This window comes from Cydia strobilella, chromosome 14 (assembly GCF_947568885.1).
Source record: "Cydia strobilella chromosome 14, ilCydStro3.1, whole genome shotgun sequence".
NCBI lineage: Eukaryota > Metazoa > Arthropoda > Insecta > Lepidoptera > Tortricidae > Cydia > Cydia strobilella.
In genome coordinates, this window is record NC_086054.1 from 12154738 (window position 1) to 12170045 (window position 15308).

General features: G+C 37.6%; 1 protein-coding gene and 1 long non-coding RNA gene across 4 annotated transcripts in view; both read right to left on the bottom strand.

The window, feature by feature from the left end:
• The window catches only part of LOC134747300 (uncharacterized), a 336530-nt gene that overhangs the window by 233887 nt on the left and 87335 nt on the right, over positions 1–15308 (bottom strand). The window lies entirely within an intron of this gene.
• The window catches only part of LOC134747248 (protein kibra), a 107979-nt gene that overhangs the window by 16831 nt on the left and 75840 nt on the right, over positions 1–15308 (bottom strand). For 2 of the 3 annotated variants that reach the window (XM_063681854.1, XM_063681856.1), the window contains exon 1: positions 965–1660. The exons of the other annotated variant lie outside the window; for it this stretch is intronic. In XM_063681854.1, coding sequence (XP_063537924.1) covers positions 965–1645 — 681 coding nt within the window. In that variant the 5' untranslated portion in view covers positions 1646–1660. Of the gene's footprint in view, positions 1–964; positions 1661–15308 lie in introns of those variants that run through there. 3 annotated transcript variants of the gene reach the window in all.

The window sequence follows — 15308 nt, forward strand, 5'->3', positions numbered from 1 at the left end:
AATGAGCCTGGGGTCCCATGAGCCGTGGCAAAATGCCGGGACAACGCGAGGAAGATGTTATTGATTAAATTTTCCGTCGTAAAGGTCGTTCGAGCCGGATACCTGGGTAAATCTAAATTTAGAATTAGAACCTATTTGTCAAGGTCAAAAATTTTAAAGTCCAAAAGCAAAATCAGCAGACGCATAACCACATCCATCCATCAAGACTCATTTGCATGCAAAAGAGCAAATCGAGAATTAATGGGCGTCAAGTCGAATCTTTACAATTATTAATTTTACGGTCAAAACTGACATTAACAAATTCACAGTTCTAAAGAAAACACCGGGTCATACGCTTCGCATCTCCTCACGAAATTTATCAGAACCCCTCCAATTTTAACAAGTCATACTCATTAGAGTAAAATTCCTTCGCAGTTTTTTTTGTGTTCGCTTTATTGACCAACTTTTTTTGAACCCGCTAAAAATCGTCGGTGATCGAAATAAGAATTACCACCATCGTATTTAGGGGGACGCAATGGTTTGGTGTGACGACGGCGACTGCATAAAAAACTTGGTCCGACTAACTACAGCGTTGGGTATGGTTATACCTACAGAGCAACGAGTTTTTGATTGGAATGCGTGTAAAAAAGCAACTACATCATTTCATACGGGTACATCCTGCGGCCGATCGGGTATCGAAACGCTATCGAAAACTTCTGATACCAATCGATCGCTGTATTTGTTTTATGAAAACTCAGTGCTATCATATTTTAAAGGCACTTAATTTGACAATATAAAACGTGGTAGAGTAATACTCATATTAACTTTTTTTAATCCGAAATATTCTATGAAATAAACATTGAAATTGGATCATGGGTATATTAATATAATATACATGAAAGATCTCATCGAAACCGTAGACAAACCTTCCATTTAAGAAGATCTACTTTGGAATCTTTGGATTCCTATAACATTGGATATTTACAGTAAAGACCCTCAAGGATCCAGTGTGCCGGACAGCATGGTGCAGCCGGCTCCAAGTGTGGGGTGGACACTGCGGAAAAGTCCCATTCCTGCTCAGGACCTGCGTAGCCACATATCCTTGTCCTTCATAAAACGGCACTTCAGACACCGGCACTAATCTCACTTCCGCAGATCGGATCTGACGCACCGACAAAATGTTTTCATAGATCGCCTCATCCTCTAAATTCTGTCCTTCAGGGCAGAGGCGGTAACCGAACTCGCGACTGATCTCGTCTAGATTAGCGTACTCGGGACGCTTGCGGAGTTCCTCCAAGTTTTGGTACTGTGGTTCGTCGCGCACGCGTAAGCCGGCCGGCCGGGTGGACGTAGGATCGACGCGGACGCCGTATTCCGGCTCGCGGACCATCTTGGCTACTTGGTTGCCGAAGCAGCCTTTGCACCAGGCGCTGACCGTGGCCGCGCGCTCTCGGAAGGGTTCAAGCTCGGGAACGGGTGGCTGGGACCACATTTTGAGCGACCGCGACGGACACATCTTAACCCCCAAAAGGGCGCGCGTCGACTGACGCAGCGCGCAGCTCGGCGCGCAGTGGAATGCGCCCGCGTCGCCGAAAGAATGCGATCTCGGGCGCATTTCGGAGGTCGATCTCTCCGGGCCGAGCTCCCGCCTTCCCGAGCCGGCCATCTGTCGTAATAAGTTCGGAGAAGAGGTGTCGGACTGGACGGACTGTAACGGACTCCCGATGACCTAGCCCGTGTCCTCGCACGCGAACAACCACATTTGTATAAACATATATAAACTCTTTTTTGGGTACCTAAGTATACATATATCAGGAAAGGTTTGACTCTTCTACCTGAATCAGTAAGATGTCTACCGCTCCAACCCATAAATTTTGATCATCGCTATTACTATAATCCCAAGCCATCAAACGTTTTACTAGGTAATTAATTCCTTGTGTAATAGAATCAACCGATCGATCAAGGTAATCTAAAGATATAGCTTCGTAATTTGTCCGAGTCCATTTTTGATGAATACATAAAAGGTGAATACATATAATATGGTATTGAGTATGTTTGTTTGTATGTATACAGGGCTAGTTAGCAAGAAATGCAGTAATCCAGGCAAAGCCGCCGCGCAGAGGAATGCAAGAAGCGCAGCAGTCGCACATGCATGACGTTGTTACTCGTACAAGGATTTTCTCACATTTTCCTGCAATCACTTAACAAGGCGTGTTCTGCAAAATGCCATTTAATTTAAGGCAACAAATACCCTTCAATTAACATACATAAATTAATTAATAAAAAACTAAGGACATAGACGATAAAACGATTTTCATATTAAAGAGGACGCAAAAACAAATTACAACAAAATATATAGGTACTTATGTCAAACAGTTTATTAGTCCTATTATTTAAATTACACTTCAAATATAACAAAGTATTGCGTGTTTTGTCAAGTCATATCCATATATTATCTTAGTTAGTCTTAGATTACGCCAAAGCAGAGATCTTTGTGATTTGTAGTAGAGCCAGTATTTTCCTTGAATTAAAAGATCTAGACTATAATACAAAGTCCGCAAAGAAAACCGGCAAGTAGATGAGTCGCAAGACGGGATTGCAAATGCACGTAAAGCTATTCAGGAACAAAAATGCGCACAAATGCGCATCTACCTGCGCAAGAGCACCCTGCTGGGATAACCCCTTAAAAGAAAAAGGCAACAAGTTTGTATAAAACTCTTACAATATTGTGTCTTCTTAGGGTGGAATAGTCACTGAGCTTTGAGGTAATCGAATAGACTAAAAAATAGAGACAATAGGTACTAGGTTTGATCAAACTACATACTGTACTTAACTTGATAATAACATTTTTAATTAAACGACCTGAATCTTGAAATAAAGTTTATTCCGGTTAGGAAAATCGACAATTTTGAAGCATTAAACCACTAGGATATTTGAACTAAACGAGAACACGAATATAAATTGAAATATAAACGGATATATCGTATGGAAATTATATACTGTACCCATTTTCCTTGCTCTCCGATATACCTATATCAATAATGTCAGGAATGTTAACCACAGAAACATATTAAATACTAATTGCATGTATTCTTAGCCGTGATGTAAAACATCACATGTCAATAGAAACACAATGATGCCTATTTATTTTATGTGCAACTAATCAAATGTATTGTGATCTTTGGAAGAGTTGTTCAATGTGTTCATCACTTACTTATGCAGATATGTTTATTTAGAAATAACTATAGAAAAGTCGGCAAAAGCGATGTCCATATTCATATCACCATTTTTACGCGCCAAGGCGATGTCCAAGTGCCATTTGGAGAAGTGCTGATGAAGACCAGATCGGATCTTCTCATTTTGCGTTCCTTGACGTGTTTGGACTGATTGTAAAGCGTTAATTTATATTACACTCAAGTATTTAAAATCTAAATGCCCGGTTTTATAACATCGACATTTACTTACTGACTTTTCAAATAACAAAAAAATACGGTTCTGAATTCTAAAGACCCGACCAAAACATCAGAAATATTCTCCCAAGGCAATCACATCAAAAAACCGTTTCTAGGCATATCTCAAGATCAAAGGCAACCCTGTGCCACGTTCTTCTCACGAGTTCCTAGGACGGTTGTCATTTTTTTCCTCGGCCAACCAACCGCGTAATGCACATGCTCTTGGTTAGATTTTTTTCAGACAGGAATGAGACCGCACCGAAGATGCAACCTGAGGTTATGGAGAATCATAATGCAATGACATTGTAGTAAATAAGTATGTAGTGTATTTTATGTCACTAAATGCGACCGAGGATAAGTAAGCTTCTGACGGAACCGTTTTTACGTTTGTAATGTTTTCTTATATGAAGATCAGGCCAAATAAACATTATTTGTTCCTAGGAATTCGGAAAATCGAATCTAGTAAAATTATCACCCTAGTCAAATAGCTGGGCTACACATAAAATCAGTTTTGCGAGTCCGGGCATGAATCAATGAATGTAACATTTAAATTGGAAGGCGTAGTTCTTTTTAATTTCAAAACAAAATTATTCGACCAAAATGGTACGCTTAAAACGCTCGGCACTCATGATCGAATTTTAATCGTACTCAAAATCCTTTGAAATGAGCATAAAAAGCATATTTTTGACACCGCCGCTGCAAATCGCTAAGCATCGACACGTCCAAATCACTTTATAATGAACCTGAACCTTTCCATAGGCAATTTGTGAAGCTAGTTCTCATAATTTTAGATTGTTACCTGGAAGCGAGATGGCAAAAACTTGCATACCACGCGACGGAATGTAGGCAAGGGGCCAAATTACTTGCCCGGTACGTCAACTACAGTTGGTAAAATTGCTTATTAAGATGGATATTTTGGTATGTGAAAGTAATGGTCTCGAGCGCTGAGGAACGGTAGAATTAACTGAGATATATGTATTACAGTCAAACTCTACTGGGTGTAGGTAAATATCAGGAGAAAACATGATCAAGCTATGATCAAACATGAAGGAATGTCTGAAGTTTTAATAAGTTTAGCATCTTCCCGATGACGCAATGAAACCACATGAAGGAACCGCATTCAGTTTCGACTTTTTTTCCGAACAACGACAGCTGCAGGAAACTAAAGCTTCAGTTTAAAACATTTATAACTCAAAAAGGACTACCAAAAGCAATAAATGTGAGAGGCGATCCTCCCACTCCCGTAAAAAGCAAAATCAGAAATTCACTGGAAATGTTTTTAATAATTATTTTCTCATTGTTGGTAACTTTGCCTGGGGGTTTCTACGGAGCATCTGCCTCCCTTGGACCGGTTTTGGTCCAACACAGCCTCACAACCATCCCGCTTACTCCCGTGTACGTATCTCGATATGATCATCTCGCTTGCTCCTGTGGCTTTTCGAAACTAATTTTACGTCTCTCAACGATGCCTAATGCTTGGTAAAATCTGTTTTATACGACATTTAAATACCGATTCCACCATTTGTAATACGGAATTTAGAACAACCTCAAACAGCACGGGACGCTTAACCTATATTAACTGAACACAAAGTTGACTTCAGTTTTAGTTTGTAAACCAATGACGTCAATGGACCGAAAGCGATTTTGTATCGAGTAGGCGGTTCGGCTGCTAGAATTTCATGGACCAAAAATCGATTCGAAATTCAAAACAATGGCGCGTATTAAAAACAAAAGAAGATCGCTGGTCGGTGCTAGATAATGTCCGTCCATAACCAAAATTCAACCTGCCCCGCGACTTTTTTTATTGCTCTCGACCGAGGCGGAGGCTTGGATGCGATTAAAATTCCTGACATGCCTCACGCCTCGACCCTTGGGCGTTGCGATCCATAGAGCGTACAATCGGACGTATCTTATTGTTGCATACCTTTTATTTATAATATTAAGTGCTTCGTGTTGAGTAACGGTTGTGAAGATCGGAACGGAAAGTACGGGGGTACGGTGGTGATAAATTGTTTAATAAAAACTTGAGGCATATGTTTTTCTGCAGTATGCGTTCAGGACTTCTAAGTATTTAAATACTTGTACTTCGTTGTATAATAACTTGCATCCGTCGGTAGTGTCTTGAGATGTGTAGTACAGAAAAACATCTTGAAATAACCGAATAATCCCAACAAGGCATATTTTCCCCTTCAAGCTTAAAGAGCAATCGCTTTTATAAAAAATAGTAGGTACCTACATCATAAGATTTTGATAGCCAAGCAAATTCTGCTTTTTAATTTATAATATACCTAAATGGGGTTGGCAATTGTGAAAGGTTTTTACACCTAGAAGGCGCAAGCACAGGTTTTATGTACTTTTCTCTAGTTTTATTCTATCAGATTTGGCTTAAAGGGAAGGCGGCATTTTTGCCATAAAATTAAAAACAAAACAAGAATTTTACACTATTCATAGGATTGACAGGTACTAATACCTATACTGGCGCCATCTGTAAACAATTTCGACCGGCCAACCTGATTGAATGGTATCCCTTTGAATTTTTTACATTTTCAGCTTACGATCTGGTAGGCGTCGTTTTCAAGCTCTATTCTATGGATGGTATAGAAAGGATGTCAATCTCTTATGGCAGAATTGTTGCAAAAGTGACCAGCTTTCAGCTGTAAATAATAGTTCCTAATCTATCCGGTGGCGCTAGGTAGGCTCTGAGACCAAAGAGTATTGTAATATATAGGAGACTCTATGACATGAATCATAGAGGTATAATAATGTAGAGATGAAATGGGGGAGGGGCAGCAAATAACCCGACCAAATTACGTAGGTTGTTTCTGGTATGTTGTCAGGAATGTTAAAACGTGTTTTTAATTTTGTCGCATTGCGTATGTTCTGTCCCTCACGGTCGCACGGGTGCACACCTATATAAAATACTAGGTGTATGGTCTAGGTACTTCAGTGTATGGTAGCGCCGCCTATTTACTGTTTTTACTGTCACTTTTTGATACATGAAGATTCATTTCCTTACCTCTACCTTCGATACTCTATTCTTTAAAAACAACAATTTTAAAATTGGAACGGCCGCCTCTAACCGGTCAATAGGCGCTCGCGCACGCCACCGGCCCGTCCAATCTCCGGCAAGAAGCCCGGACCACGAGCTGGCATTACCATATTACAGAAATGATTACCATTACAACATAATACGGCGGGGCCGGATAGCGCGAAAATTGCGTGGTAAATTAAAAACTTACCGGCATTTTTCAATTTTCAGTTTGGGGAATAAATGCATACATAATAGGTATGTATTTATATTTAATTAAAAAAAAACAGGCCAAGTGCGAGTCGGACTAGCGCACGAAGGGTTCCGTACCATTACGCAAAAAACGGCAAAAAAATCATGTTTGTTGTATGGGAGCCAAACTTCAATTTTTTTTATTCTTTTTTGAGTATTTGTTGTTATAACGGCAACAGAAATACATCATCTGTGAAAATTTCAAGTATCAAGGTTCATAAGATACAGCCTGGTTGTGACAGACAGACAGACAGAGGAGTCTTAGTAACACGGTCACGTTTTTACCCTTTGGGTAAGGAACCCTAAAAATTACAAAAAGAATATTGTATGATCAAAACAATTTTTAGTAAAAAATATATCTTAATTATTTTTTTTAATTGTGATGTTTATGAAAACGTGAGTAATGCCGGAATAAAATCCAAGTGGCAAGTACAAGGGAAAATTCCGAATGAACTTGAATGATGTAACTTACGTAGTCTCGTACTCCTTAATTAAAATGCTCATGAAGTTCAAATACTTAGGTAGGTAAGTACCTACATTAAGAAAGGGAACAAACAAAACATTTGAATTACCTAACTACATATTAAGTACCTACCATCATATAGTCCGACAGCAATGAAGTAAAATGTTATTAAAACTAACTTGATACAAGTGCGAGTCGGACTCGCCCACCGAGGGTTCCGTACATTTTAGTATTTGTTGTTATAGCGGCAACAGACATACATCATCTGTGAAAATCTCAACTGTAGCTATTCACGGTTCATGAGATACAACCTGGTGACAGACAGACGGATAGTGGAGCCCTAAAAAACTAGAAGTTAAGTTAATTAATCTAGAGGTTAACTCGTGATGCAATGTTAAAAGTCGTCTATTAAATTCAAATAAAAAAATAAAAAAACAGAAAATGTAACAGGCATTCCTCTAAGACTATTTCTAGATAAGAAATAACCTACCAAGGAAACAAGTATCAATATCGCATGTTCTTAGAAGATGTGTGACTACATAGTGCACCATCTGTGGAACCATGCGGATTCGAACCCGGGACCTCTTGCTCGCGAAGCAACGTGTGTTACCGCTGGGCCAACTGTCGTTATCAAGGAAGAGCGAAATCTACAGCTATACTTGAAATACGTGATGGCCGTAAGCCTATAAAACATTTTATTACAATTTAGCTCTTATAGTTACCAAAATAAAGTTGCTATTCGAACGATATTTTTGTTATTACCTCAGTGAAGAATATAACGCGGATGGGTTTTTCCTAATTGAAGCCTAATAAAGTCATATGTGCACATACGGCGTTATTGTTTTAAAGGGATATCAAGTGCGATTATAGGTAACCTGTAACATTTTTTTAAGGACGTTTTTAGGGTTCCGTACCCAAAGGGTAAAAACGGGACCCTATTACTAAGACTCCGCTGTCCGTCTGTCTGTCCGTCTCTCCGTCTGTCACCAGGCTGTATCTCGTGATCTGTGATAGCTAGACAGCTGAAATTTTCACAGATGATGTATTCCGGTTGCCACTATAACAACAAATACTAAAAACAGAAAAAAATAGAGATTTAAGTGGGGCTCCCATACAACAAACGTGATTTTTGACCGAAACTAAGCAACGTCGGGCGGGGTCAGTACTTGGATGGGTGACCGTTTTTATAGTTAATGGTACGGAACCCTTCGTGTGTGAGTCCGACTCGCACTTGGCCGGTTTTTATTTTTAATCCATACTTACTAATATTATAAATGCGAAAGTGTGTCTGTCTGTCTGTTACCTCTTTACTTAAACCGCTGAGCCGTTATAGACAAAACTTGATATGGTTATAGTTTGGGCCCCGAAAAAGGACATAGGGTAGTTTTTATCAATCATCATCATTCCACGCAGACGAAGTCGCGGGCAGAAGCTAGTAACTTATTATTTTAATATGAATTAAGAAACTAATACTGCAGAAACCGTTTTTGTCGTTGAATTTTTTTTAGTGAAATAGAAGGCAAGATAATAGGAAACCTGATCACACGTTCTTCCCTACGGCGTAACTCTAAAATACGACCAGGAAATCAGAACTATACGGTTTAAGAACCGTAAATAAAAGGACCTCTACAATAAAAGGTGTAAATCAATTTACGCCCATACAGACTTGAAGGACCCATCCATCAAGCTAGGCCTTCACTGACAAAGAATGCACCGAATATTATTTATTCATAACATGTAAATAAAAACTCGTTTTGTACGTCTTTTATCATACATCGTATAAAAACACGAAGACGTAAGTAGTTTTATTTCACACTAGATTGTATCGAAACCGAATTCTTAAAAATAAACTTGATTTCCATCTCAAAACGGTTAAATAATGAATAAAGTATTCATCTAATATCCAAACTTCCAAACTCCGAAGTCAGTCTAGCATTACACATGATTATCCTTCGAGTGAGAGGAGAAAACGTCGTAAAAAAGTAAAAAAAATATGACAAGAGCCTCGGCTGCACGAAACGAAGTTTGATGTATTCGTTTTTTACGCTCATATTCTTATTATTGGGCCCGAGCGCTCCCGGTGTTACGGCCGAGGAATGCGGTGTAGACGTACGAAAAGGCAGAACCGACCTTTTTTTAAATTGACATTATTTTTTGGTTGAAATATTGTATTTTACTTATCCTGCAAAGTTGTATGTTTCAAGTTATAGTATTTACACATAAAAAGATATCCAGGAGGTTAAATTAATGATCATGAAGCAAAAAAAATACATGCGTCAAGTTAAAAAAAAGTAACGAGAGGGTATTAAGTAAAACTAAACAAAGTTGTAACACTTGTAACACACTTTTTTGTATTCGACAAAAAACATAAAATATTAATCATATGTATCTGGATAAGATTAGAGCTACTACATGTAGTGAAGTCATTGAGCTTCCGCGAGTTTTTACTGCTTCTTTTAATCAATAGATTACGACATCAGACGCCGCGAAAATACAATCGACATGGCTTCTTACTCCCTTTGCAACCAGTTTGCTTAACTACCTACATATCTTTTTGATCAACAAAAGCGTTAAAATCGGCTACATGTGCATATTCAATTATTCATATCTTCGGTACTACATACCATTTATTTGTTATTATGTAATTTAATTTTGAAATAAGATCATATATCTGGCAAGATATCGTAAATATGTTACCTACATTTAAAGCAAGTTCACGGTTTCGTTATTGATATCAAAACGGCCCAATAAATATTTTCCTAGTAATCAACCTATCACTGTGGCACGCTGATTGCCTGTAAAGTGCCAATTACAGCATAATTGCGTTTGAAAATACGAAATGACATCAATCATACATTCCTGAACTAAACTTCATTTTCGATCGTTTCGTCGTAAGTGCCATACATTCGACTAGTAACTTACAACAGATTGTAACTTAGACACATTTTAGACAAATTAAGACAAGAATTCAATAAAATAAATATGGAAACGCGTGATTTAAGGTATGCGGATGTAAATATTGCGGCAATAAAATCATGTAAATATAACAATGTCAATTGAGTTACTAATGAACTAGTCACGAATGTAATATTTCAAGCTTATTGTAGAGTATTTACACATTTAATATGGAAAAACAGCGCATACTGCCTTAAAATTTAATAAAATACCTGCGTAACGAAATTATTTACGGGGAATATTTACATATATCTCGGAAGATCATACAGAAAACGCAGTTTTTGAATCTGATCTGAACTCGACAAGGATGCAAAGCGTCTACCTGCGACCTTCAATTATAAACATCTCTGGAATCCGGTGAAAAAAAGCAAACACCCTTGTGAGCAGAATAAAAAAAGTGAACCCACTGCTGGGAAACGTGGGTTCTTGGAATTCGCGTGCCACGCTGTTGATAATATAGAAAAAAAACCATACGTTTGTGTCTAGAGTGGGATTTGATCCGTCCATTGTCTGGCATATCCAATGATAATATATCACACTGCTAGCTGATTAAAAAAGACGTATCTGAATTAAAGTTCGGTTGTTCATAAGTCTTTTTTTTACTGTCACTGCATGAGGATTTGAAAGGAATCTAACACATCAATCGATAATAATGAGTTGCATTCCTGACATATCCTCGTATCTCTATTACGGTTTTTTTGGAAGTATGTCATTAAAATATTCTTTTATAAGCTGTATTATTGCAATAAACCTGCATTCAAAATATAAAAGCCAAATTCCTTTTTGCTTGTGACGAATTTGCGTACGTATTTTCTAATTTCTCAATGTGTTTTGAAATACTCGTAGTAAATATAGCAATTTTTATTTATATGCGTGATATTATATTATAATTACAGTTGTATGAATGTCTGTTAGAATAAATATTATAACACTAAATTACCTACACGCATAATATATTTCTCTAAGTTTTTACATTTGTCATTTCAAATGTAAAAACTTCACTAATTTAAACAGTTCATCTACCATGCAGAATTAGTTAATTAATTTCATTCGAATTTTATGTCTTTTTGATTGCGATGGGTAACTACGTTTGTTGTTTTCTTTCCTTTAAACAATTTTTAAATAAAAATCGCTGTCTGTTAAATATGGGCTCCCTTACATTTCATGACTCTTTCCGCACAGACTACTTCATTTCAGGTTTAACATACCAATTTTTTCAACGTAAAGATTTCTTCGCCTATACTTATATGCAGATGCATCCTTTTAAGTAACGGAGGCATTTCTCTGCCACAGGGCACTACTCAATACGCAATACAATTTACTTAGGCCCAGCAATTTGTACATCAGCTGAACAGCTCGTAAATCTTCGTTGTGTTCTGCTATTCGGAACAGACGTAGACGTAACTGCATAAGACTTAAGTACACATACGACCTTATGCAAAGTAATATTTAAGAGAAATATACGTTGTTCTATTACGCGATAATAGACGTTATTCCAATGTGGTTAGTGTATTGACATGTGAGTGATAAGTTGGGTTTAGTGGACTTGGAAGACAGTCGACGAGCCCTCGAGGCGATGCGTTTATGAGATCACTTCAATAGATTATGCTGAAGATAGATTGGAAAGGGCAACGGTTGTTTTACCTGTAACTAATAATAATAAAACACGAGTGTGATACATAAATTATCGTCATATTTTTATTAAACAAATCATTTATAGGGCTTCTTGTTTCCATATGTTTAAATAAGCAATGATTGCTATTATCCTCTAAACATCTCCACAACGTCGCCACTCAAGGACCTTTCTTCGACAGCGGCAATCGATTTTACGATTAATTTGCCTCATCCTATAGCAGCAACTGAAAAGATTTGGCCATAGTCAAGCAAATCTTTGAGCTATGTCATCGATTTTGAAATAATATATCTTCACCACCGTACGTCCGACACTCGTGATCAATGTGACAGGCAAGAATCCAATAATCAAATGTCTCGATTATCTGCCATTTCACGTTCCCAAGATTCCCTAACACGCAATTTCAAGTTACACGCCCTTAGGGTAAATGTCTAGTTACTAACTGGATTGCCGTATAGAAAATAAGCACTATTGGAGTAGCAATTGCGTAAATAAGCGTCCGAGATACCAAGAAATTAAAGATACAGGCTTTAAAAAAGAAGAGGACGAAAATTTAATAAGGAATGAAACTCCTTCTATTAATAAGTACTTTATTTAAGTACTTATTATAATATTTATTTATTAAATCTTTATTGCACAAAAGAAAACTAAATCGTACAAAAGGCGGTATTAGGTAATGCTCTCTATAAGTCAACCTTCTATTCTATTCATGTTGGAAATTTCTTCTATTTATATTTGAAATGAATTAAGTAGAAGTAGGTATACGTTTGTAAGTAGAGTAACGTAAAGCTCAGGATTTAGTTATGGGACCGTTGAAAGTATACACATCATACAATTGATATTTATGTATTATACACAAATGTAACTCTGTTCAACCTGATCTGAATTGCTTTTGATTTGATGAAACTTAAGCCCTGGGACGGACATAGGAATTAGGAAAACCACCACCTAGGGGGAGGCAGGGGAAAAGAAACATATCGAATCGAATGCAATGCAAGAGGCAGACACAGCTAGCACCATATTCGTCCTTCGCCGTTGGCAACAGTGAAAGCTGCGCTCAAGCTCTGTGGATGGACATACAAACAATTTCCGTATATCAAATCCCCGGGTAAAAGGAAAATAACACCGCCTGAATCCGACTTTGAAGAAATTGGGACTGGTGCCTTTCTTAAGGAAAATAAAACGAAACCGACCGATTCCCACTCAAGCGGAGCCTCGGGCACAGCTAACACCATATTCGTCCTTCGCCGTTGGCAACAGTGAAGGCTGCGCCGCGGCCTCGGCGCGTGCGCACGGGAACAATGCGGCTTGTGTTACGCCGCGTCGTAAACTCGAGTGTGATGACCATAACTTTGGAGATGTTGGGACGGGTGTCCTGATTAACGTACCGTTTTCTTCGTGCGTTATTTGGTCACAACTTTTTTTTCTATAAAATGTAAGTATGCTAAGAAATAGAACGGAAATGGAATAAGAAAACAATAGTTTTTTTTTATAATTCCAATCATGACCATTCTTCACTTATCTTAAACACCGAATGGTCGTACCAGAATGTCTATAGCAATTATAGCACGTCTGCCTGGCAGGATCACTACCGGGATTAGAACTTATTCCACAAAATGCCGAAGTTAACAGAGTAGGTCCATTTCCTACAGTACTTACCAGGAAAATGTAAAGCAAGTCAAAACCGTGGATTTGCTGTAATGTCTCTTTTGGTTGGCTTAGTTTCAAAAATAACTAAAGAATGTTTTCACCGCATATTTATTACTTAAATGTTACATTTCTAAATAAATTAGTGCTAAACTTCCAAAAAATGCCTACAAACATTTTACGTGACAGCTACTCCATAATCCATATAGAAATGAACTGTCATAGAGAATCATTCGACGCGAGAGGTGTAGATAGTAATTTTAACCTCACAACAATATCCGAAGAAAGACCTAAACCATGGTGACCCGCTGTAACCAGAGACCGTACCCTGGACGCGTGCGCGTCTGCGAACGACCTCCGCGCCGGACCTTGCTCGCAATTATGCATTTTCATACCTTTGAGACGCTGGCTTTATGGTGGAATCCAGTTCTTGGGTGAACTCAATATTTCATTCTGAATTTACTGCGTTTAAGTTTTGACATTTCGACGTAGATCACAAAAAGTTTTAATTTCATGGAACTTTGATCTTTTTGATGATAATTATTATCAGTTAATAATAACATTGGAATTTTTTTTAATTTAAATTCCATAGAGCCATCGTTCTTCTAAAATCTTTAAAAGACACGAAATTTCTCGAGCATCTCTCGGGATAAATTAAGTGAAAATCCAAGTTATTTCGGATCGCATCCGTAATTTATTATGAAACACGACAAGGATCACAGAGTAGTATAATGTGCGTTGGGATTCTATAGCTGCTTAAGAGTATCGCCGTCTTATATGCAGATGCGACCTTCTGACACCAACATGGCTGTAATGGCGGCTTAAAAATAAAACGCAAAGAATGTTTATCATACGGAATTCTTTGTGAACAATTGACGTAAAAGGCAAATACCGCTTGCAGGCTGAAGTTTTCAATTCAATTCAAATAATTTATTTCGGAAACATAATGTCCATAGTTGTTAGTAGCAAAAGTTTACTTAAGAGCTAGTGTTAGTGTCAGTAGCGTTTTACGTGCTTTCGGTTTATTTGAATATTATAAACATGCATAAGCACAACAACACAAGTGTGACCCTTACATCAAAGCTACATTCATGTTTAGTACACCTCGTCTTTAAATTTCCATTTAAAACGCAATGTCATCGGCATTCCAGCTACAGTCATAAGAGATGGTAATTGGTGTTAAACGTCCCTTTACACCAAATGGTACTAAGTTATTGACGTCGAGAAAGCCTAGGTATGTAGAAGAGAGATTATAAGAATGTCGTAAATACCAAATTCCATACATAAGACGTGTCTGTATCAAAGCACGTGACTAAAGAAAAGCATTTACCATAAAATTTCAAATTGGAATTCTTTAGATTAAGGCATGTTTATTTTCAAGAAGTCATTCAACGCATCATTCAAAGTAATGGTAAAAGGTTAAACGTTAACGTTACTTTATCTGAAGAATTTTGATGTAACGTTACCTACAAGCACTTAAGATATTTATGTAAATTTCTTAGACTTATTATAGTTTTTGCAGATGCGACGCAAATAAATATAAAAAGCAAATATACCGTAGAATTAATGATAGATGGTGACTAAAAGATACATATCAAACAACGATGTACTTTTAATGCAAATAATTAAGTTAACAATATAGTATGGTGTATAATTATGAACAACAGTTACAGTAGCCCGTCTCCAGTCAGCGGTGTAAGTGGTAATTATTTTAATTTGTTAAAGCGTCGCGCAAGACGAATAACTGGTAAGTGCCACAGAGTGCTTAACAAATGTATGTAAGTGAGAGATTACTTGGGGCTACATAAAAAATGAGCACGTTGAAAAAAATAACGAGTTTCATTTAATGATTTCTCGTGTTTTTGAGATTGTCGCGCAATGTAATTACTTCAAGCATGG